Raw genomic sequence first — 25,641 nt, 5'->3', positions numbered from 1 at the left:
GGGGACGAGAGCTGAGGAAGCGTTGTTCTAAGTCAGCCATAAAAATGTTGGCATACTGTGGGGCCATGCGGGTACCCATCGCAGTGCCGCTGAAGTGTTCTCCTACCAGTTTTTGAATGTTATGATTCCTGATGTCAGATTTGTGTCCATTTATTCTTTTGCGTAGAGACTGTCCGGTTTGGCCAATGTACATGGCAGAGGGGCATTGCTGGCACATGATGGCATACAGGAGATTGTGTATGTGTATATATATATATCTTACTACATGTTCCATTCTATGCATCCGATGAAGTGGGCTGTAGCCCACGAAAGCTTATGCTCTAATAAATTTGTTAGTCTCTAAGGTGCCACAAGTACTCCTGTTCTTTTTGTGGATACAGACTAACATGGCTTCTACTCTGAAACCTGAAATACTGAGGAGTTCTCTTAGGGCTATAGCTTAGCAATGTGGCCATCCCATGGCAAGGGGCAATCCCTCGGCTTTAAAGGGGATCTGTAAAGGAAAGGGACAATTGGATTTTTGCTTTTTCTTCTACTTAGAACATCTGTAGGCTTGGAAGGATTAGATCTTTATCAGTAAACACTGGCAAATGATTTCACTGTACATACACACACGAAAAAATATTTCCATTAATAATAACTGAAATTTAAAGATAGACAAAGAAAAATACTGTTTGAGAACTTAGAGTTTGACTTAAGGGTTTTTACTTGGTATATTTTGATATGTGAGGTTGACAGTTTGTGTTTTAACAGTTATAAAGCTTTAACTTTTTGAATCTCAATGCCTGTGGCCATTAAATTGCTATAGTCTTACCCCCCATAGTTTCCCACAACTGTGAAAATTGATAAAAATGCATAAAATTCAGTATCAATCTAAATCATAAACATTCAAAATTGAATCCTGCCAAGCCTAAATATCTGTGAAGGAAAGATGCCTTCTCCATACATTTTTTGCCATAGAAATAGTAGGCATTTTGAGTCTGGTCTTCTCCTCCATCCACGTGGTTTAAAGTTCTCTCAACCCTGAACAGAAGGAGCAGGATTGTAGCACCTTTAACAAGAGATTTCCTTCCAGCTGTTCTCTCAAGCATTAACCAGATATTTGCAAAGAACTGTTTTGGAGTCTGACTTTAAACACAAAAATAGCATCAACTTGCACAGCACTCAAAGGGAGGCTCCAAGGGACTTGCTGGGTCACCTTTACACCTGTATTCAGCCTCGGAACACATCACCTGACAGAGTTAGGAATGACAATTGCAGAGGGACAGGCTGGCTATGTGGTGGCAGTGTCACGAATCAACAGGGCCGGCTCCTAAACATGACGATGGCTGCAGGAGATGTCATCATGATGCCTGTAGGCTCTCCCAGCAACAGTCAAGCCAATGGACCCAATCCTGTCTCAATGACAAAGCTCCCATTGACTTCTAAGGGACCAGGAGCAAATTCTTCTCTCTCTACTTCCTCTTTCACCCTTCCAGGCGTAGGTTTTTGTTATATCTTTGTCAGTGAGATGAAACAGACCCTAACGAGCTAACATCTCCTTTCTATGTAGGTACCCATGATCATCTCACCATCAAAATATATGCGCTGTGAGTGGAATGGCATGTGAGGTGCACCAGATTGCATAGGCACAGCCCTGGCTCCTCTCCCCACAGCAATGTCAGCCAAAACTAGTCATTAGGAAGGTGTCAGGCTGAGTTCTCTCCAACAGAGATCCTGAGAGGGGTAGGCTCTAGGGGAAGGTAGATGGAGAGGAGGAGGGTCACAAGCCAGCAGCTACTTGGAAGCATCCCAAATCCCCTCTAGTCCTCCCCCGTCCCCCCCAAACTTGGTCATCTTCTTCCGATCTTGATAATTAAACATAGGCTTGATGGAATTTCCCCCACCTTCTCCACTCTATACACATGAAAGTCCACAATCAGAAATGATTGTCTATTCTGGTCTATACTTTGACACCTATCACAGCATGCTATTTTTGCCCCATGCTTGACTGAATTGAACCTGGATCTCTTCATAGAATAGAATATCAGGGTTGGAAGTGCCCTCAAGAGGTCATCTAGTCCACTCCCCTGCTCAAAGCAAGACCAATCCCAAATTTTGTCCCAGATCCCTAAATGGCCCCCTCAAGGACTGAACTCACAACCCTGGGTTTAGCAGGCCAATGATCAAACCACTGAGCTATCCCTCCCCCCGCAGATCAGCTGCAGTACAGCACACTAGCTTGCTTGGAAAGGCTTAAGTAGTGGTATAAACCATGGCTGGAAAAGTTTACTGTAAATCAGTTCTTTATAATTGTAACACAGACTGTATCCTCGCACTCTATTTAAAACAGATTCCACAGAGTAAAAAAACCTGGCTCCCAAAGGTGTAGAACACAAGGATAGCTTTTGAACCTTGTGGTAGGCTTCCACTAAGTTAACTACTAGACACCGTCCACCACATCGAGTCAGTTGATTACCTTACGTAGGATGGAAGGTGATCCTCTCTATGTGAGCCTGCATGAGTAGCACAGGGCTGGAATGAATCTGCACTCACTAGCCAGCCTGCCTTTTAAAACTGTTAGGGCAACTTATATGACTTTGATTTTCAACATCTAGACCAGCGAGTGACAAAAAGGTGATGGGACAAGAGGATCTGGGTAGATAGAGTGGATGGTTGAAATGAACCCCACTGTGCTGCAAACTGCAAAACCTGAAGATAAGGTCCAAACTCCTGTTCCTTTTCATGTAGGCACTCGGAAGACAGAGGACTCGTTACTCATTTTGCTCAGGCTCAACAAGAGATAGTGAGTGCCCATTTCTTAGGTAAATTGTTAGTCACCATTAAATTTAAAAAACAGACTAGTAACTAGATATTGTTGTGGAGTTGTCCTGAGCATAGCTCCACCTTGCACACAAAGCATGTGAACTTAGGACTAGTCTGGTCATTTCAGAAGGCACCAGAATTCAGCATGATATGGCAGGTCTGCTCAGTGCCACATGCTTCACAGGAGGAGAGTCCCAGCAAGTCCAAATACAGCACATGTGATAGACACACCTTGCTAATGAACGTGCCCATTCTCCTTATGTCCTGCAGGGAAGGGCTTGCAGTATTTACACTGGATCCACACTCGATGCATTGTCACTTGCTTCCCTCGATTCACCTGTAGGCGCCGATCGACCAGATTCTGGACTTTTTCCAACCCAGCCGTGGTGAAAAGAGCATCCAGTTCATCTAGGAGGAGTGGGCAGAAGCATTAATTTGATCAACGCTTGCTTGTTGTAGGTTAAACTGCTCTAAGTGGGAGCCACAAGATTCCTTTGAATGTTCAAGGAAGTTCTGGAAAAATCCAGTGCTTTTGATTCCACAGTCAAATGGAAGGACCACATGATATCTGGCTTTGAATGTGTCGTGACCTCTACCTTGTCTGCCAACCATTGCGGTCAATTCATGGCAAGAGTTAACAGCGACCTTGGGGTACATGTTCTGCTCTGCTCTACTGAGGGGGAAGAGAAGTGCTTGGATGATCAGCATCACAGAAAGCAAAGGGGAGGAGGAAGGGAAGACAGCAGCAACCCTGGAATGAAGAGGTGGGCATTGTCCATGCATGAATGTCTGAGGGGATGGACTTTCCAAGATTAGGGATAGTTGAAACAGGAATGTGTTTTTCAAGGGGCTTGATCAAGATGCTAAGCACCCTCAAATCCCGAAGTCCCTGGGAATGAAGGACACACAGCACCCTACAGGATCAGGCCTATGCTGTAAAGCTCTAGGGTTAAGCTTATAGTCCTGTATGTCTGATATATAGGACCCTACCAAATTCACGGTCCATTTTGGTCAATTTCATGATCATAAGATTTTTTTACATAGTAAATGTCATGATTTCAACTATTTAAATTTGTAGTTTCATAGTGTTGTAATTGTAGGGGTCCTGACCCAAAAAGGAGTTGTGGGAGGGTTGGAAGGTTATTGTGGGGGAGGGGGGTTGGTACTTCTACCCTTACTTCTGTGCTGCTGCTGGCCACAGCTGCCCTCAGAGCGGAACAGCTGGAGAGCAGCGGCTGCTGGCTGGGAGCCCAGCTCTGAAGGCAGAGTCGCCGCCAGAAGCAGTGCAGAAATAAGGATGGGGTGTGGTATTGCCCTTACTTCTGCGCTGCTGCCTGCAGAGCTGGGCCCGCAGTCAGCAGCCGCTGCCACTCCCAAGCTCTGAAGGCAGCAATGCAGAGGCAAGGTTGGCATGGTCTGGCATTGCCAACCTTACTTCTACTCTGCTGTGGGCAGGGCACCGCCTTCAGAGCTGGGCACCTGGCCAACAGCCACCGCTCTCCGGCCACCCAGTTATGAAGGCAGTGAAGAAGTAATGGTGGCAATACCGCGACCCCCCCACAAAATAACCTTGTGACTCTCTTGTAACTTCCTTTTGGGTCAGGACCCCTGTCTGCCCTGTGAAATCAATACAGTACAGTACAGTACAGGGTAAAAGCACCCAAAAGACCAGATTTCATAGAGGGAGACCAAATTTCATGGCCTGTGACGCGTATTTCATGGCCATGAATTTGGTAGGGCCCTACTGATATGGATTGTGGTCATTAATCCAAAAACATCCCAGAAAAGCCACATCAAGATGGGGCTGATCAAGACACCAAGCACCCTCTAGGCCAGAACAATGCTTTAGCCAAGTAGTCCAAACACAAGCGATAGGCGGCATGATGCATTTTGTACCAGGGTGCCCTGACGCACTGGCTGCATGTAAAGTCAGAGACCTAGTCGTGCTGGGGAGAGATCCAGTGTAACTGCAGCTCTGGGAGCATGTGATTTTACAGTGTTTCTGTAGCAAAGGGTTAACAAGTTCCAGCTTGTGCTCTTTTATCCCATACCTGCCATGCTGCAACCTTTGCCAGACAGCCATTTTCTTCCTTTTGAAGCACCCATTTTAGAATTTAGCTGTAACCGATATGCCCTGTGCAGTGAACTGAACCAGCTTGTTGCAGTAGTACCACAGCCCTACATCCACTGATCATTTTAGACCTGACTAAGGATTACCAGCAGTAGGATAGAGGTGCCCAATATCACTAACTTGGCTGGGGATTTGGAGAGCAGGGGTGATGGGTGGAGAAGAGTACAAGCCCCATGGTGCAGCAGCGAGTTGTTTTGCTGAGGCTACCCCAGCCCAGCAGCCAGAGTAGTCTTTAGTGCCCCCACATTGGGGGAGGCAGAAGGCAAGATCCTCAGAGTGCTGGCCCCTCTGGCTCCACCCCTATGTAACCTCTCCCGTGCAACAGTATCCAGGGAACGCCCCTCCCCACACCTCCTCAAATTCTGCTCCCTGTCCTTCTTCCCCCCGACTCCCCAGTGTAGCAAGCACACTAGTTCCATTGCAAGAGGGCCCCCTGCATGTGAGGCAGATGGGGAAGGATTCTCCACTACACGAAGGAATGCACTAAGCCATATTTCACAATGATCTACAGGCCCAGTTCTCCATGCAACTGATAAACCTCTATCGTTTCAGCCCGGTCCAGGGAGGGTACGTCTGAGTCAGCTGCTCGCCTCTGTGGGTTTGTAGAAATTCCCCACACAAAGGAATGAGGAAGGTGAGAAGGTTAGGAATACAATATCTAATCTTGTACCTTGTGTAAAGAAGTAAACTCTGGTCCCATCGCCTCTCACGTAGAAGTTATCGGACAGACACCGACCTGGGGGCAAGAGTTGTTCGGACAGTATTATCCACTTAACTTATTTTAAATCAGCCAATCAGCCGCACAAGAAGGCAGATGGCAATCCCTACCCCCTACTGCACACTGTGCTGAAGGGGAAGTTATCAGCCTGTCTCCTAGACACGGCAGCCTCCCCTGCAGACACTCTCACATCCCTGATGCGTCAAGGGTTCAAGCACGGAAGGAGGAAATACCTTTCTTAAACCGAAGCTGTGCCAGGTCATAACGACCATAATCTCGTAACAGAATCATTCCTCCTGGTTTCAGAAGCCGGCTCAGTCTGTTAATGACGCACTGCATCCTGGGAAAAGGGCAAATTAGGAAAATTCAACACCCTTCAAAGTTATGCTTGCTTCCTTCATCCCTCAGAACATTAGAATGAGTTGAGCTTACCAAAGAGACAGAGTTCCTTTATGTTTAGGCTTTTATTTACAAAATATGACTTGAGTGAAAAATTCTCATTCTAAACAGCTCAGTTGATTTAAGGTTTTTAAAAGGGTGGGTTTATAGTGGAGAATATGAAGATTGCTGTGGTTTTATCAGGAGTTGTGCTGATAAACTGGATTGCATCTATACACGTGGACATGTAGGCTATAACTCTGTTTATCTGAAAAGGTTTTTGTAAGATGGCATCACATGAGAAGTGGTCATGTGGTTTAGCACAGGATCCTCAAGTGCTATCCATGGTTTTGCATGGATTCCCTGTGAGAGTTTGGGCAGGAATCCTAGACGCTAGACAAAAATCAGACTAGAACATTTCTAACAGTGAGGGCAGTTAACCACTGGAACAATGGACATAGAGATGTAGTGGATCCTCCATCACTTGAAGTCTTAAAGGTCAAGGCTGGATGACTTTCTAAAGGATATGCTAAACAGCTCAACCACATGTCATGGGCTCGATACAGCAATTATTGGGCGAGGTGCTCTGGCTGGTGTTTTACAGGAAGTTAGATGAGGTGATAATAATGGCTCCTTCTGGCCTTAGAATCTATGAACGTATCCATGAAATTTCCGTGAGTGTCTAACCTGTGGCACCTTGGGCCGGATTTTCAGAAGTGCTGGCACCTGCAGCCACCATGGACTTCAGCTGACACTGTTGGTACTTAGTAGCTTTGAAACATAGACCTAAGTGATCCCAAAACATAAGGTACCCTGGTTTACAGCATTCAGCTTTCCCGGGCTTGGCTGATCATATTTCCATATGCTCTGGCATGGGCTCAGCTCTATGAGACCTGGCCCAACAACCTCTCCAAGAGAGCCTGAACCATTCAAAGCGGCTTTGCCATGCTAGGTATCAGCCGTCAGCGAAGAATGTTATCACATGGGTGCCACAGATGCACTCATTTTTGTTTCTTGTATTATCATGGTGTCTCAGAGCCCCTGTCACGGACCAGGACTCTGTTGTAGAAACACAGAACTCAAAGACAGTCCATGAGTGCCACTGGGCAGTGCCCACTAATCATAATGTGTTTATTGACCACAAGCAGCTTCTCTTTTACATATAGACAATGTAGCCACACAGTTGTCCTCGTCTTCTTTCGTATGGCGATAGTGAAACAGTGAGAGCAAAGGCATGACTACAGTTGGATCTTTGGGTCTCTTATTCAGCCCAGAGCAGAGGGGGTGGTGGCCATGGGAATGGCTGCAACACCTCCACGATAAACTTGGATTGGCCAATCATCCATGATGTTTCCGACAGTTTGCACCATACCACAGTTGCATTTCAGCAAATCCTTCACTTTCCATCTATGGAATAATTATGCACTTCTTCCACGTCGGTGTGGATATGGTTTGGAGCTGTCCATATGCACCATGCGGAGGAGAAAACCGGCACTTGCACAGTTGGTTTGTCAATTAGATTTTTGTTTGGTACATCTGCAGCTGCCCAGGCTTCAGACCATCGTCTGCCAGGAGGCTATGGCACGAGACTAGAAGGATTTTCTTGATTTTAGTCGGTGGCAAGGCGGGTGTTCTAGGTCAGGGTAGAGTGGTAGTGGGGTATTTGCCATGATCTTTATGTACTCTAACTGTCGCAGCATCTCGTTGGATATTTGCTGGCTCAATGTTAGCCAGTCCTGATAGCCATGGATGTGGTGTTGATGTAAGGGTGCCACTAATTATGCGAAGAACGGCATTAATTTCAGTGTCCACTAAAATGGTGTGTGGGATTCTTCTCCAAACTGGGGCACAGTATTCCACTGCAGAATGGACCAGGGCTAGTGTCAACATTTGGCGCATGCACGCGTCGCTTTCCCCAGATGGTCCTGCAAGCTTCTGTATGATGTGAACTCTGGCCTTTGTTTTCCTTCTGATTTCTTCAAGGTGGCAATGGAAGCTGGGTGCGCAGTCCAGGGTTATCCCCAAGTATCGTGGATGATGATTGTGCATCAATGCTAATCTTCAGAAATTGATGTTTAATGTCTTCTTGGCCTGGATATGGTTCAGATGAGAAGAAGAGACCACTGTTTTCGAGGCATTTGGCATTATGACATCGCGTTGGCTACTCAGGCGTCCTGATTTGTCACCTCAGACAAGGTTCTTGAACACTAACCACACAATGAACAGTAGGTAATTATTTAAGTACATACTGGTTTGTAAATTGCATTTATCTTCACACCATGTTACTATCTGGCAAGTATTCCAATTTTAAAAGGCATTACTATAATCTGTATTATGTAGTGGAGTCAGCAGTCCCTTCCATGACTGTACTTTCCAGGCCAAACTGTGGGAAGCCCTGTGTGGGGACATTCAGCAGCAGATGCTGTGCTAGTCACACCCATAGAAAGAAAGCCAAAAGAGTCACAGGGTTGGTATGTGACCAGAGATCAGAATAAGAAATCCTCTTTGTACTCCTACTGTTACCAAGAGTCTCTCTGTCCTGCCAAGAGATGCACTACATACAACTGATGTATTCTGAATATAGGTAACATATCTTGCTCTTCACCTCAACCTTCCTGTGAGGTAGGTAAATATTATACTGCACCTATTTTTATAGATGAGTAAAGTGAACACAGAGTTAATGGGGACACTGCCCGTAAATTCTGTGCTCACTTTGCTCATCTGTAAAAATGACACTGCCCGGTGAGTTTAGGACCAAAATGCAGGCATGTAAATAAAATGAAGTTTCATATAGCCTAATATTAATAGAAGCCATTTCAGGAGCAAAAAAAAGTCCATAGGAATAGTTTACTTGGATTCAGACATTCCCTGGTAGCATTTGCAGCTCATACTTTGGGGCACTGCTCTAAGGTGGCAAATCCATAAAGTGAAATTGACCCTACTGCTTGTTCATTGTCCAAGTGGAATGAAATACACAAAGTATATAAAGAGTACAGGGTGATGAGTACATTAGGCTAAATTTAGAGTTTCAGTAACATAGGTAAGGATTATTTCACTACCGAAGTTTTAACCTGACAATATCACTTTAATATCCCCCATGAAGGACCTTTGACTGCATTTGTCATGTGCAGCCTTTTCTCCTTTCATTACAGTGAATTGCTGGTGCTGTGGTAGAGGCTGACTTACTTCTCTGGGAGAATAGCTGATAGGACAAAGATGAGAATAATGATGTCAAGACTCTTCTCTGGCATTGGGTATGGGCTTTGGTCCTTGCACAGGTCATAAACGAAGGCAAAACAGCGAGAAGAGTCATACGCTTCATTGGTCTGCAATTAAAAGTGGAGCAACACAAGAGGATACAGAAACTGTCAGACACAAATACCAGTGCTACCTGGCTGCACAGTCTCCATTTCACTTTCATGTGGAAAAGCTGGAAGAGCCAGGGTATGTCTACACTGCAGTTGGGTTAGTGCCTCCTAGCCCAGGATAGACTCACACTAGCTCTGCTCAAGGCAGAGTGCTAAAAATAGCTGTCAGAGTAGCAGCCGTGTTAGTCTGTATTCGCAAAAAGAAAAGGAGTACTTGTGGCACCTTAGAGACTAACAAATTTATTTGAGCATAAGCTTTCGTGAGCTACGGCTCACTTCATCGGATGTATTAAAATAGCTGTGTGGACACTGTGGCATGGGCGATGGCTCGGGGTAGCCATCCAAAGTCCAAGCCAGCCTGACCAGCTAGCCTGAATCACTGCCCACACCGCAATTTCCACATGTTATTTTTAAGTGCACGAATTAGAGCGGAGTCTGCGTATGTGGGCTGGGAGGCATGCCCTTTGCTGCAGTGTAGACATATCCCCAGAGGCCTTGAGTCCATCTCAGAATAACCCGTGTGTACAGCTATTATAATTAGAATATTCGAGCGATGTCAGAAAGGGAAGTGGAGGGGAACTATGGAAAATTATTAAGTAGATACGGCAGAGTTATAAGAGAGTTCTGGACTCACTCTATTCAGTCCTTCACTACTACCAAAAAAAGCAGTGCCAGACTGTGGGACCAGCAACAGCTTTAAGGTAAAACCTCTCACAAACGATCAAGACCAGAAATGGGTGATTTATACCATTAAGCTGGAATTCTCCCCTTTATAGCTGCACAGAGTGTCAAGGACTAAATCTGCTCCACTGAAATCAATGGTAAAACTCGTACTGATTTCAGTAGGATAGCACTGGGCCCTTAGGTTAAACATTTCATAGAATATCAGGGTTGGAAGGGACCTCAGGAGGTCATCTAGTTCAACCCCCTGCTCAAAGCAGGGCCAATCCCCAACTAAATCATCCCAGCCAGGGCTTTGTCAAGCCTGACCTTAAAAACTTCAAAGGAAGGAGATTCCACCACCTCCCTAGGTAACGCATTCCAGTGTTTCACCACCCTCCTAGTGAAAAAGTTTTTCCTAATATCCAACCTAAACCGCCCCCACTGCAACTTGAGACCATTACTCCTCGTTCTGTCATCTGCTACCACTGAGAACAGTCTAGATCCATCCTCTTTGGAACCCCCTTTCAGGTAGCTAAAAGCAGCTATCAAATCCATCCCTCATTCTTCTCTTCCGCAGACTAAATAATCCCAGTTCCCTCAGCCTCTCCTCATAAATCATGTGTTCCAGTCCCCTAATCATTTTTGTTTCCCTCCGCTGGACTCTTTCCAATTTTTCCATATCCTTCTTGTAGTGTGGGGCCCAAAACTGGACACAGTCCTCCAGATGAGGCCTCACCAATGTCAAATAGAGGGGAACGATCATGTCCCTTGATCTGCTGGCAATGCCACTACTTATACATCCCAAAATGCCATTGGCCTTCTTGGCAACAAGGGCACGCTGTTGACTCATATCCAGCTTCTCGTCCACTGTAACCTCTAAGTCCTTTTCTGCAGGACTGCGGCCGAGCCATTCGGTCCCTAGTCTGTAGCGGTGCATGGGATTCTTCCGTCCTAAGTGCAGGACTCTGCACTTGTCCTTGTTGATATCAAACCAGGATATCTAATGCCAGGCTCTCAAAACCATATTTAGATTCTTAAGCAGAAGGGGACTGTTCTACAGAGATGCGGAGCAACCCCACCCACAGTGACAGGCAGACTCTGGTCAGTTTCACTCTGTGGCTACTTGGGAAGGTGGGGAGCACCAACGGTCACGCTGGAGTAGCTTCCCCTTGCTGCCTTCCTTCTCCCCCTCACAATCTCTCCTATCAAACTGGCTGGTCAATTTAACACTCTAGCAAAGTTTCCCAAACTCCATTCTAAACCGATTTGTTTGTTAATACCTGCTATTTCATAGCTAAAGTCAACCCTTGCCCCAAACAACAAGGTCAACATCCACCATGACATTACGCCAGCTGCCTGTGCAGCAGCAATTAAATGCTGCTTCCAGACCTGTGGTTACATCAATGATACAAGTGAATCAAGAATAACATTAATTGATTGAGGCTGTAAGAAATAGTTTGAAAGATTTCAAAACTTCAGCAGCTACCCAATTAAACAGCATCTGGTCTGGAAAAACCGATGCTGATAACAGGAGAAGGGAAAGCAGACTTAGTTTTCCAGAACCATTGTTAAACTGCCCCCCCACCCCCCCGCTTTTTTAAAAAATTTAATCTTGTTCCCTTCCTTCCTGCAGCCTCCAATGGCCAGATCCCCTAATCTGCTTGCACTGAGAGGAAGCATCCAGTTCTAGCTAAATATGAAGCTACCAGCAGAACTGAACTAATGAAGGCAGTGCTAATTGTAGTTCTTTGCAAATGCTGCACAGGATCAGCTGCTTCCATCTAGCTGTGACTTCATCTAGAACTTATGCAATATTTAGTTTACCTGGACAAGATCCACAGCTGTGTTGGAAAAATCACAGCAATAAACAAAGAGCCCCGGATCACTGAAATAAATGCAAAAGAAACAGGAAACAGTCACGTGCCTCATATGGTTCTCAGGGTGGATAAAAACTGATCATTAAAAAACCTGGATTTTTAATTGAAATATGTTTTTATTTTTAAAAATAAGCCTATTTAAAATTAAATTTGAAATTATGACCACCTACATTAATACCTACACTTGCTATAATCTATTAAAATAATTTAAGTAAAAAATATTCAAGCAGTATATGTTTGCTGCCAAAGTTTTAAAGAAAATCAAAGCACTGAAGTGGTGGCAGTCACTGGCTAAGCACCTATAACTAGATTTTGTTGAAGTGCTAAACTATCTTTTGACAACAGCAGTTTCTTATGCAGGTGCAAAGTGAATATTTTTTTCATTTAAATTTATGCAACTATTTCAGTTCAATGACTAGTTCATTCAAAGTTGAGAAATTGATTGGAAAAATAAACAAAATTTTCCTGCTTTTTCAACTCCTAATCTATGAATAAAAACAAGGTGTAAGAGGATGAAAACTACTAGTTTTAAATTCCTGAAAGAAATGGTGACCAGAAACATTCAGTTCGATTCTCTACCTACACGCAATATTTCATTTGTTTAATAAATCAGTTAGTTTTAAATACTAAACATGTGTTAAGAATCTTAAGAACACAAGAATGGCCATACTGGGTCAGACCAAAAGTCCATCCAGCCCAGTATCCTGTCTACTGACAGTGGCCAATGCCAGGTGCCCCAGAGGGAGTGAAGCTAGCAGATAATCTCTCTCCTGCCATCCATCTCCACCCTCTGACAAACAGAGGCTAGGGACACCATTCCTTACCCATCCTGGCTAATAGCCATTAATGGACTTAACCTCCATGAATGTATCCAGTTCTCTTTTAAACCCCGTTATAGTCCTAGCCTTCACAACCTCCTCAGGCAAGGAGTTCTACATGACTGTGCGCTGTGTGAAGAAGAACTTTCTTTTATTTGTTTTAAACCTGCTGCCCATGAATTTCATTTGGTGGCCTCTAGTTCTTATATTATGGGAACAAGTAAATAACTTTTCCTTATTCACTTTCTCCACACCACGCGTGATTTTATATACCGCTATCATATCCCCCCTTAGTCTCCTCTTTTCCAAGCTGAAAAGTCCTATCCTCTTTAATCTCTCCTCATATGGGACCCGTTCCAAACCCCTAATCATTTTAGTTGCTCTTCTCTGAACCTTTTCTAATGCCAGTATATCTTTTTTGAGATGAGGAGACCACATCTGTACACAGTATTCAAGATGTGGACATACCACAGATTTATATAAGGGCAATAAGATATTCTCCGTCTTATTCTCTATCCCTTTTTTAATGATTTCTAACATCCCATTTGCTTTTTTGACTGCCGCTGCACAGTGCGTGGATGTCTTCAGAGAACTATCCATGATGACTCTAAGATCTTTTTCCTGATTAGCTGTAGCTAAATTAGCCCCCCATCATATTGTATAAATAGTTGGGGTTATTTTTTCCCAATGTGCATTACTTTATATTTATCCATATTAAATTTCATTTGCCATTTTGTTGCCCAATCACTGAGTTTTGTGAGATCTTTTTGAAGTTCTTCACAGTCTGTTTTGGTCTTAACTATCTTGAGCAGTTTAGTATCACCTGCAAACTTTGCCAAATCGCTGTTCACCCCTTTATTTTTTCTTATGTAACTTTGCCATCTCACTATTTACCTCTTTTTTCTTATGTATCCACCATATTTAAGGTAGTTGTATTTAAGCAATAAAAAAAAATTAAATGCTGGATTTGTGCATTTTAATTGAATTCCAATTTCCATCTAAATTAATTTTCATCTAATCAAAAAGAAATGCATCATTCACCATTTTCTAACACAATAAAAAAAATTAAAAATTATGAATCTGAATAATGTAAAATTAAGCTATATAATTGCTAAAATAAATGTGTATTGAGATAGTGTATCCTCCTGGTTAGCAACAAGCAGTACCAAATTTAATGTAAAGGCTATATTTAGTTTAGCAAATCAACGTTTTAATGGTTACCAGCCAATGAGAAGCAATCTTTCTTTAGGAAAAGAACTAAGAAGTACAAATGCAAAACAAGATTAAAATTGTTGACTTAAATCAAGGTTTCCTGCTTGCTGATTTAAATTAGGATTAAAACTGTTGATTTAAAATCAATTTAACTTGCAGAGTAAGTTTTAGGGAAGAAGTGGGTCTAATGGTTAGAGCATGCAGCTGGGAGTTAGGAGCACTGGGCTTTATCCGCATCTCTACCAATGACTTGCTGTGTGGTCTTGGATGAGTTACATAGTGCCTCTGTGCTTCCATCATCCCCACCTGTACAATGATGCTTAAAATCTTGGGGGAAAGGATGGAAAACAGAGATTGGGAAGCTTGTCTGTAAAGTGCTTTGAAAGCCACAGGTGAGTGGATCTGCAGAATTTCATGACCATCAAACGCATCCTAAGGAGTCTCAGCAACCTTTTAACCTCAATTCAATCATTCAGATGTGTGTGGACAGAATTGACAAGTGGGTGTGTTTGTGTTTAGCCTCTTTTATATGCAATGGGTCTATGCATTAAAAAAAAAAAGAGTGGAACACAACATTTTCAGTTATTAATTTTTTCTCTACAAGTAGTAAATAATCAAAGCTGCTTACTTGTTGGTTTGCAAAATTGGGAAGACTGTATTTCCAGCACCACACCCAACCTGCAGAAAAAGAGCAGCCAGTTACACACCTGTACTGTTTTCCTCACTGACTCCTGCTTTCTAATCTGAACTTAGCAGCTGTTACAAAGCATCACCCTCGAGCCACAAAATGATATTCCAGCAACCTACTGGGGACCAATCCCAAACAGCAACGAACACCTGCAACTCCCATTAATAAGAGATGAAGATGCTCAGCACCTTTCAGGATCAGGCCCTGCAGCCAAGCATCCACAGGAAGCCACCAAGCTAGCTACCTAATTCTACCAACAGTCTGGCAGATTGTGTGGATCACTGATATTCTTGAAAGTTGTTATAGCTGGAATTGCAAGCATAACAACCAGTATGAGTCACTCAGGCAGCCTCAAAAGCCAGGGGTTAGTCAGTTTCATTTCCATTCAGAGACAATGAGGAAGGGTAGGGGAGAAGGAAATTTGTTTTGCTCTCTTTCTTTCTGTTATAGTTGCACCCTATTATTTCAGTCTCCCTTTCTAGATGGCTCTCCTACTATCCCTCGTTATAACTGGGCCTGCGGTGCTACTGCCCCTTGCCCCTCACTTTCATTTGAAGAGAAGAGAAGAGAAGCCATACAATTTAGTTCAGTGGCTTTTTCCTGAATGTTTAGGGACTTCTGTGGAAGGACTGAAGTAAGCAGAATGGAATGTACTATTGGATGTTTGAAATGACGGCGGGTGCAGAAAGCATACGGGTGGGATATGAAAGCAGAGATGGTTTAATAGTATGGAAAGTTGCCTCTAACAGGGTTTTAGGTGCTAGGATCCTGCAGAGAGCTGCAAAGCTATTTATGCTGACTCACCTCTGGGAGACCAGGGCTCCAACAGAACAGGTGGCAGGCCACTGCTGTAAACGCAACTCTTAAACTGAACCAGCCACAGATATATGATGATTGATCATTGACAGTGACAGGTTGTGTGGGCAAACTCAGCACAAATATTTCAGCTTTAATAGTTTATTAGCCCGGTGAGTTCTACAATCTGTTCTAGGAATGCTGTTTATACCCCTTATGCATCACCATTTTGAGACCTCAACTACCTGAGAATTCCTTAGCTGTACTGCAAAGGTTTGTTTGGTCTGCAATATAGTTTTCAGAGTTTTATGTCACTCAAGTCAGACAGACTCAGGAGCAGAATCCACAAGTCAGGGACAGAGGGAAGCTTCTTGAACCCGGTTAACAAACCAGCTCTTTACACAACGAGAATTCATGCTGAGACCTCAGCCATTACTTTAACATCAGATAGTAATAACTTGCATTTTGAATCTCAGAAGGCCTCAGTGTGGGACACAGTCAGATACGGATCCCTTTGGGAACTAGTTGGTCACAAAGACCAATCTGAACCAAAACCCAACAGGTTTAATTCAGTTCAAAGTTTTCCTCTTTGTTTTTAAACACCCTCCACAGAGCTGCTCCAGTCCATCTCACAGCTGTGGTCCTCTCTCTATCCTCCTACACTCCGGTTGTTGTGGGGTTTTTTTGCTTTCCTCTGCAGCATGTGGGTACAAGTCACTTGTCAGGATTATCTGGGCATATCTCATTTAATCATTTCTCTGCCATTACAGGGGTCTTGGGCAATCCTATTCTCTGCCTGTGGCACATAACAGTTTCGTCTCCTGCGGGCTGTAATACTTTGGTCTGATTTTCATTGTTGGGTTTATTGTACAGGTGCTGGGTAATGATAGTGGTCTGTGGAATATGGGGAAGGAGGGGTCAAATAAGATGATCTGGTGGTCCCTTCTGGCCTCAATCTCTGTGACTACGTCTATTCCTTTGCTTAGTCTCATTACTGCTGGTACAAGAGCCTTCTCCTCTGCAGCAGCCTTCCTGAATCTTTCCCTTATATCAAATTTCAGCTGAAAATGAAGGTCTCTCCTTGCCTATATTACAGCTTCTCTACTATTATTGATTTCTGTAATGAGCTTTGGGATAGATTTGTAAGAAAGACGGTTGGTTCTGTATGTAAAGTTGTGTTGGCTGCAGCATTTGGTGAGGTTGTACACGATGACCTGTTAGTTTGAAGTCTGTCACCTTCGTGAACAAAGATTCTGACGGCAAGTTTGATTCTCTTGGGAAAGATGCAAAAAAGAAAAGGAGTACTTGTGGCACCTTAGAGACTAACACATTTATTTGAGCATAAGCTTTCGTGAGCTACAGCTCACTTCATCGGATGCATTTGGTGGAAAAAACAGAGGGGAGATTGATATACACAGAGAACATGAAACAATGGGTTTATCATACACACTGTAAGGAGAGTGATCACTTTTCCTCCTTCCCCCCCTCCTTCCTGCTGGTAATAGCTCATCTTAAGTGATCACTCTCCTTACAGTGTGTATGATAAAACCCATTGTTTCATGTTCTCTGTGTGTGTATATAAATCTCCCCACTGTATTTTCCACCAAATGCATCCAATGAAGTGAGCTGTAGCTCACCAAAGCTTATGCTCAAATAAATTTGTTAGTCTCTAAGGTGCCACAAATACTCCTTTTCTTTTTTGCGAATACAGACTAACACGGCTGCTACTCTGAAACTTGGGAAAGATGCTGTTTCTCTCATTCACTGACGTTACCTCTAGTATACGGTAAGTGGCAGAGGATCCTGGGAAGTCACCATCACTTAGTTTCAGGTCACCCAACTTCAGTATTCCTTCTCTATCTGTGTTGAGTCTGTTGATGATATTACTACTGTCTTTCATCAAGTCCAATTGATGATGCTCTTGTGTTCTGGTTTCCAATGAACAAAGACCATTTTCACAGCTTCCCAGCCTGGTGTTTCTGGGTTTTCTGGTGCTACCATCTTTGTATGCAGAAGCCTCAGGTTGACTTAGGTTCTGGTTTGGTGTCAGTTCAGGAAATTCAGTGAATAGCCAGTGTCTGTCCTTGAAGAAGCCATTTTCATGGATTTTATAGAAATCATTCCAGTATTCATTAGCATTGAGCTCATATTCATCTGTAAACAAAGACACAGAAGAAAGGTCAACAGAAGACAAGTCAAAGTTCTTAGCTTGCAATCAGTTTAATCAAACAGGGGTCACAAACTCCATGCTGTATTTAGCAACTTATTTAAGAATTAGGCTTATTCATTGAGGAGCATCCTGATTTGAGTCTAATTGCCTCGCATGAGGAGCGATTAGCCCTCTCCCCAGCTAAGACACCACACTACCTCATTAGGAATAAAAAAGGAAGGAGTTTGTGAAAGAAGTTGTCTGTCTTTCTAGCTGGATTTCACTGCACTGAGATAGAAAAGGCCTATTTGTAGAGAACTGATAAAGAACCTCTGGGTCCTATTCCCCATCTCTTCCACTGACTCTCTCTGGGACCTGAGGAAAGTCATTTAGGGCCTCACTCCTGAGAAGTACTGAGCACCTACTACTGCCAGTGAAATCAATGAGAGATGAAGGTACTTCGTATATTTTGGGATCAGGCCTTTTAGCTTCCCATCTGAAAAATGGGGTAGTACTGAGCTACCTCATAGAGGTGGTGCAAGGCTTAGGTAGTATTTGTAGCGTGCTTTGAAATTGTGTGAAATTAGAAACATTATTATAACTTAGTCTTACGGCCAGCACAGGACTGCTCCCAGTATTTTATTTTCCAGTGTTTTGTGCAATTTAGAGCATCAGACATTTCTGATATTACAGACACGAAAAGACGACTAAGGAAAATGTCTTTTCCCCCATGCAGCCAAGACACCTTAGTGGGGAGTGTTATCACTTGCAGATTCCAATCTCTCAGACCTCCTGGATCAATTTAATAAAATGAGTAACACAATAATGAGCAAGAGCAGGAAGAACTCCCCCTGTTGCGGATGTGGAGTGGAGGTGATTGAGTTAGTTTCTAATGGGATCAGAAATGGCCTGAAAATTTCCATGACATGACTGCACAGATTTCAGATACCTAATACCGTTCTTGGAGCTGCTTCCTCTCTTGGGAAATGGACTCAGCGGGTGAGGAACTGATTAGCATCTTCCAAATGTGGTGAGCCTCTCTCTCAAGTGAGGTTTTGGCATGAGCAGTCCTGGCCTATTGTGCTGGGAAGAGATAACTGATTTCAGTACCCTTATGCTGCTGATCAGCTTGTAAGTGTTATGGCTGAGGGCCACAGACTCCAACTGCATTTCAACAACATGCAAGTCCTTAAACAACTTTGGACAGTGACTTGTTATTTACTGAACTCAGAAAATTCACCTACGATTATGATTACTCACCCTCTTCTACAGTTCTCACTCTATTTCTCTACCACCCACCAAGGATAGAAGGCTGAAGCAGGGGCATCCATTAAAATTGGAGTTACTCTTGAGCCAGCCTGCGATACAGAAAATTAAGCTGGAATCTCCCTAACTGTATAAGAGAGGTCTGAAGGAGGATAAAGAAAAGAAGGCTGGAAATGTCTGGGGAGAAATGCAGTCTCAGTCTAAAAAAAGGCTTGGGCAAGGGAGAAAAAAATTGTTTTGGCAAAGAATTGAAAAGTCAGTTCTGGGTGTATTTTTAGCAGGATTTATCTTGAAGCACAAACTACTAAATATAAAAATAATCCCTCTAACTTTATCTCAGTTATAAGGGCCTCATAAAGAGCCATGTCCTCTGAACCAAGTCAAGAGAGATTTTAACATCTGACAGTAGATTGCAGTCATAGCACCTCATGCTGTGATCCGATCAGATCTCAAACTAAGCAGAGTCAAGCCTATTCAATGTTAACATGGGAGACAAAGACCACTAAAGTTCCAGAGGAAGTAGTATTGTTGATTCAGTAGCTGGTGGTTTTTCCTGAGCTCCATGGAACCAATGCCTTAATGTGGAGGCAAGGAAGTACAGTGCTAGTGGTGCCATCTTTCAGATGAGAAAACATGAGGCACTGATAAAATTCCACATGTTCATACACGTAGGGGATGCTACCCTTGGTATCTTGGCAAGATTTCAACTCAGCGATCTACATTCTAATTACCTAAATCAGTGGCTCTCAACCTTTCCAGACTACCATATCCCTTTCAGAAGTCTGATTTGTCCTGCGTATCCTCAAGCTCCACCTCACTTAAAAACTACTTGCTTACAAAATCAGCCATAAAAATACAAAAAAGTGTCACAGCATGCTATTACTGAAAAATTGCTGACTTTCTCATTTTTAACATATAATTATAAAATAAATCAATTGGAATATAAATATTGTACTTACATTTCAGTGTATAGTATATAGCGCCGTATAAACGAGTCATTGTCTGTATGAAATTTTAGTCTGTACTGACTTCGCTGGAGCTTTTTATGTAGCCTGTTGTAAAACTAGGCAAATATATAGATGAGTTGGTGTAACCCTTGGAAGACCTCTGAATACCCCAAGGGGTATGTGTACACCTGGTTGAGAACCTCTGACCTAAATGCCTCCTGTGATATCCACTGCATAAGATACTATGCATTTCCCGTCCTGAAGAATAATGCAGTAGTGCTGTGCATTACTGGACAGCGGTTATTTTCTATCCCAGAGGTGTGGTGGTCCTTCTAGTAGTCCTGTATAAAGCCTTACCTACCTCAGAGATGTTGTAGCACTTACTGTTTGTAAAACAACAAAGACCTCAGATCAGCGCAGACTATTAGTAGCACCATAAGAACAAGAAATCAAGGACCAGCTGATAAGTATCACTCACAAAATAGATTTTACGTCCAGAAAGATCCATTATAATCATCCAATTTGACGTTTTCCCAGCATGGCCCAATGAACTTCACCCATAATTCCTGCTTCAAGATCAGGAATATTAAAAATATTCCCTTTAGTCAGAACTCTAGTATGAGAGGACGACCATGTGTGAGCTGGATTCCTGCAGATCTCTTTCCTTGGTTGGAAGTCCTGATCTCTCTGCTCTTCCTTGTGAGGACAACTAACAAAGTCCAGCCCATACTCACCCTTTCACATGAGAGGAATATCCTGGATGAAATATGTCCCCAAACAAAAATTAATGGCCACAGAAGATGAGGAGGGAATCAGAGACTCCATGGACCCAATGAATTATTGTCTCCAAAGGGAAAGAGTGGAAGCCACACTGCTTTTTCCATACCCCCCGCTAGTTAATACCCTTTCCCAGACACCCTCCCCTCTCCTTCAAAATAAATTCTGAAGGCCCACCTGTTCCACAAGATACTGCAGCTGTAATGACCAATATCCAACTTTGCATTGTATTGGTCTGTAGCGTAGCTACCCATCTTTAGATCACAAGAGCTTCAGGAGGGATTCCATTCTGTCTAGAATACCACTAAGGAGTGCCATGCACTGAATTATAGCTGTATATTAAGTCACACAGAGATGGCAGAGTTACCATCTCTCCTCTACTCTAGGAGTAAGCAAAGCTAGTGGATAGTTGGGCAGTATTGTCTAATGGCCTGATTTTCAAATGAACTCAGCACGTTGGATATCACAATTGCTGCTGCTGGGTACTGAGCACTTTTGAGAATCTAGACCCAAGTGTTTAGGAGGGTCAGTCTTAGCCATAGTAAAAAGCCTGCTATTGTGAACACAACGGAATGCTAAATGGAAAGGGCTTGAATAGCCCCATCCAAATTTGCATTTTTGCCTTACAGATGTAATAGACTCACGCCCCTTTAATTTTAATTAAAGAAGAAAGTCCAGCTCGATACCCAGGAGCAGCCTTCTGAAGAAATACCAACATAGACTATTCCTATTTAGCTACATCCAAGTGTGAGGTGGGATATAACAAGTAACATCAACCAAATCCCTGGTCTTGCGCGAGAGAAAGATATAGCAGAGGACAGCATGACACTTTCACTGTCTTTTGTAAAGTAGAATTAGATCTCAGAGCAGGAGAGGAAAGGTGCTGGGTGAATTTTAGAGCAGCTTTAACCAAAACATTAGCTGCAGAGCTACGCTTCTCCAGCTTGATTCAGATTTAAAACTACTGTGAGTTTAAGTGATGGATACGCCAATATCTCCTGCACCAAGGTCTGAGCAAGTGAAGGGAATTTGAAAGAACCAGCTTAGAACTTTAGTACCACACTGATTAGGCCTCAATTAGACTATTGTGTCCAGTTCTGGGTGCCACATTTCAGGAAAGATTTGGAGAAAGTCCAGAGAAGAGCAACAAAAATGATTAAAGGTCTAGAAAACATGATCTATGAGGGAAGATTGAATAAACTGGGTTTGTTTAGGCTGGAGAAGAGAAGACTGAGGGGGGACACAACAGTCTTCAAGTATGGAAAAGCTTCTTACAAGGAGGAGGGAGAAAAATTGTTCTCATTAATCTTTGAGGATAGGACAAGAGGCAATGGGCTTAAATTGAAGTAAGGGCAGTTTAGATGAGACATTAGGAAAAATATCCTAACAGGGTAATAAAGCACTGGAATAAATTGCTTAGGGAGGCTGTGGAATCTTTGTCATTAGAGATTTTTAAGAGTAGGTTGGACAGACACCTGCCAGGGATGGTCTAGATCAGAGGTGGGCAAACTACGGCCCGCGGCACCATCCTGCCCGGCCCCTGAGCTCCCAGCCAGGGAGGCTAGTCCCTGGCCCCTCCCCTGCTGTTCCCCCTCCCCCACAGCCGTGCCACCACCGCTCTGGCTCAAGTGGGCAGAGGTCCCAGGGGGGCAGTTAGAGAGCAGGGGGAGGTTGGATGGGGTGGAGCACTCAGGGGACGGGGAACAGGGAGGGTTGGGAGTGGAGTCCCGGGGGGCCTGTCAGGGGGCAGGGATGTGGATAGGGGTCAGGGCAGTCAGGGGACAAGGAGCAGGGGCGTTGGATGGGTTGGCGGTTCTGAGGGGGGCAGTCAGGGGGTGGGAAGTGGCGGATAGGGGAGGGGCCAGGCTGTTTGGGGAGGCACAGTCTTCTCTACCTGGCCCTCCGTACAGTTTCGCAACCCCGATGTGGCCCTTGGATCAAAAAGTTTGCCCACCCCTAATCTAGATGATGCTTGGTTCTGCCTTGAGTGCAGGGGACTGGACTAGAAGACCTCATGAGATCCCTTCCAATCCTATGATTTGATGCCAAACATTCAATGCATGATCTTGAATAAACTAACCTTTTTCTTAGTCTCTGTTTCAACTATTACCATTAACTTAATGCAGATAAATATAGGCACCTCCAATACTGCCTATAGCTTAACAGGAGAAAGACTGAGTTTATTTCACAAGCAGCATATCATGATGCAAGGAACTTGAAGATTAAATGTTAGAAGTCATTAAGCTGCTAGAGAGATAGACAGCTATGAAGGCAGAACAGAATCAGCCCCTTGCCTTATACTAGGTGAAGTTTGTTTATATGATTTATGGCATTTCCTATTAATACATAAAACATCAACAAGGGAGTTCAAGGCCAAAGTGATCCTCCCAACCAAGATCACTTAAAGTCACACCCTCTTGTCAACGGTCTAAATGGGCCATCTTGATTATCACTACAGAAGCTTTTTTCTCCTGCTGATACTAGCTCATCTTAACTAATTAGCCTCTCACAATTTGTATGGCAACTTCCAACTTATCTGTATGTATATATCTTCTTACTATATGTTCCTTTCTATGCATCCAATGAAGTGGGCTGTAGCCCACGAAAGCTTATGCTCTAATAAATTAGCCTCTAAGGTGCCACAAATATTCCTGTTCTTTTTGCGGATACAGACTAACACGCTGCTACTCTGAAACCTGTCATTAAAGTCTAATGGGATGAGTTATGGGAAAAGTTCAAAAGGCATCTAGCGGCACATACTAAACAGACCCTGAATCTTTAAAATCAGCAGTTTTGGAAAATTTTGGGGGGAATAAATGAAGATGAATCTTTGTTTTTGGCTAGAATAGTCAGCTATTGTATTGCTACATCAAGATTTGTAAGAAATAGAGTGACATCTAGAAGTACCTTGTTTGTCTTGTGGAACAAGCTGCCTGCTGTTCTCTTGAACTTTGTTCCTTGCACTGGCTTCCTGCTCTTCAGACCATTCTACATTATCCCTGTTAGGAAAAATAAAATAAGCTACTTAGCTAGAAAAGTATCAGAAGGGTAGCCGTGTTAGTCTGGATCTGTAAAAGCAGCAAAGAGTCTTGTGGCACCTTATAGACTAACAGACGTTATTGCCACAGGACTCTTTGCTGCTTTAGCTAGGAAGGTTAAGACGGGGGGGGGGGGGGGGGGAAAGAAAGCTGCTGGCAGTGTAACAGCATTTCAATATCTGGTAAATTAAGAACCAAAACCACTCTTAATAAGCAAACAAAGGGAGGGAATTAGCCGGCTCACTGAACTGGTAATAATAGGGTTTTCAACTGTTGGTCTCCAATTCAACTCTGGGCCAGTTAGGTAGTGATCTAAAGCTGATCACATAACATGTGATGGCTGTTCAGAGGTGTGTGTGAATGGTTTTGGATGCCCATCCAGTTTCAATGGACACAAATCCACACCACTAAATCACTATCACATTTGACACAAATAGGCATCCTTTATTGACAAAGCAGACAACACTCCTGTCATATACTAAAATCACTTTAATTCATACACAATTTAATATTGAACAATATGCATGAATATCCTAGAGATAGCACTGGGTACAGGGAAACTTTCAGATTTTAAAAGCATGTTGACAGTTTTAATGTGCATACACAGCTGTGCAGACATTAAAGTAAGTGATAATTTAAAAAGAGCGAAGCAAGATGATGCAAACGAGACAGGACAAAGAAGAATGTAGGGGCCTAGCGAAATTATTCAGGACCTAAAATGGGTTATTCTTTCAATACTATTTGATAGAGACAAAAGACTTAAAGAAACAGAACAGTAGATCCCTAAGAATGCCTCATTTCCAGAGAAAGGAAATTGAGGATTTACTTTTATGAAGCGCCTTTGAGTCATATAATCCAAAACTGGATCACCAAGTAGGGTGATCAGACAGCAAATGTAAAAAAATCGGGATGGGGTGGAGGGTAATAGGCGCTTATATAAGAAAAGGACCCCAAAATCGGGACTGTCCCTATAAAATCAGGATATCTGGTCACCCTATCACCAAGTGAGGAAGGAGACAGGTTGTGCAGTTGGAAAGAAGGAACAGTTCCCATTGGGATGCTTGGTTCCCCTGGGGCGGGATGGTCTGCATGGAAAGGCGGGTGGGGGCTTGGTTCCCCTGGGGCCTAGGGGGGAGGACTGTGTGCACATGGAAAGGGGGGCGGTTCTCCCCGTTTCGCAGGGTGCCCCTCGAGTCTGAGGGGTCAGGCTGCGCATGGAGAGTGTCAGTGCCCCCCAGGCTGGAGGAGGTGTGTGTGTGGGGGGGGGTTGGCACCCCCGGGGGCTGTGTGAGTGCACAGAGAAGTGGATCATTGTCCCTCAGGACAGTGGGGGCGTCAGTGCCCCCCGGGGCTAGAGATCTGGTTGTGTGTGGTGAGGGGTCGGTGGCCCGTAGGCTGGGGGAGTCTGCGCAAGCGCATAGAGGGGGGATCAGTACCCCTTGGGGCCGGGGGTCGGGCTGCACGTGGGGGGTGTCAGTGCCCACTGGGCTGGGGGAGGTTGTGAGCGGAGGGAGACTGTGTGGGCGCACAGAGGAGTGGATTATTGCCTCTCTGGACTGGGGGTGGGTTGGCGCCTCCAGGCTGGGAGAGGGAGCTGTGTGCAGGGGATGTCAGTGACCCCCAAGGGCTGGGGGAGTCCGCGCAAGCGCACAGAAATGGGGGGTCAGTACCCAGCGGGGCTGGGGGGGGCGCTGTCCGCAGGAGGGTGTCTGTGCCCCCCCAGGGCTGGGGGTCGGGCTGCGCGTGGTGGGGGGCTCGGTGCCCCCCGGGCTGGGGGAAGCCGCTCGCAGAAAGGGGGGGTCGTGCCCCCGGGGCGGGGGGGGGGGGTCCCCTCACCAGGCGTTGTGCTGGAAGAGCCGGCTCGGGTCGGTCAGAAAGCGGCTCCCGAACGGCTGCCTCCTCCCAGGGGCCGCCGCCTCTTCCTCCTCCTCCGGCCCGCTGGGCGCCGCCATGACAGGCTGCGCGACCCGGACCCGGAACCCGCCGCCTGACCCGAGCTCCGACCGGAGAG

General features: G+C 44.3%; 1 protein-coding gene across 4 annotated transcripts in view; it reads right to left on the bottom strand.

Moving 5' to 3' along the window:
- METTL2A (methyltransferase 2A, methylcytidine) overlaps nucleotides 1–25,639 on the bottom strand; it is a 29,909-nt gene extending 4,270 nt beyond the window's left edge. For 2 of the 4 annotated variants that reach the window (XM_043503381.1, XM_038385513.2), the window contains exons 1-8: nucleotides 25,467–25,639; nucleotides 23,500–23,591; nucleotides 17,228–17,607; nucleotides 14,599–14,648; nucleotides 11,888–11,948; nucleotides 9,219–9,358; nucleotides 5,888–5,994; nucleotides 5,607–5,672 (exon numbers count right to left, since the gene is read on the bottom strand). In XM_043503381.1, the coding sequence (XP_043359316.1) occupies nucleotides 5,607–5,672; nucleotides 5,888–5,994; nucleotides 9,219–9,358; nucleotides 11,888–11,948; nucleotides 14,599–14,648; nucleotides 17,228–17,607; nucleotides 23,500–23,591; nucleotides 25,467–25,582 (1,012 nt within the window). In that variant the 5' untranslated portion in view covers nucleotides 25,583–25,639. Of the gene's footprint in view, nucleotides 1–688; nucleotides 1,733–3,036; nucleotides 3,214–5,606; nucleotides 5,673–5,887; nucleotides 5,995–9,218; nucleotides 9,359–11,887; nucleotides 11,949–14,598; nucleotides 14,649–17,227; nucleotides 17,608–23,499; nucleotides 23,592–25,466 lie in introns of those variants that run through there. The other 2 variants (XM_043503380.1, XM_038385512.2) reach the window with 2 other exon arrangements.
- Nucleotides 25,640–25,641: the final 2 nt, after the last annotated feature.

Source organism: Dermochelys coriacea, chromosome 27 (assembly GCF_009764565.3).
Source record: "Dermochelys coriacea isolate rDerCor1 chromosome 27, rDerCor1.pri.v4, whole genome shotgun sequence".
NCBI lineage: Eukaryota > Metazoa > Chordata > Testudines > Dermochelyidae > Dermochelys > Dermochelys coriacea.
This window is presented reverse-complemented; position numbering and strand designations above follow the sequence as displayed.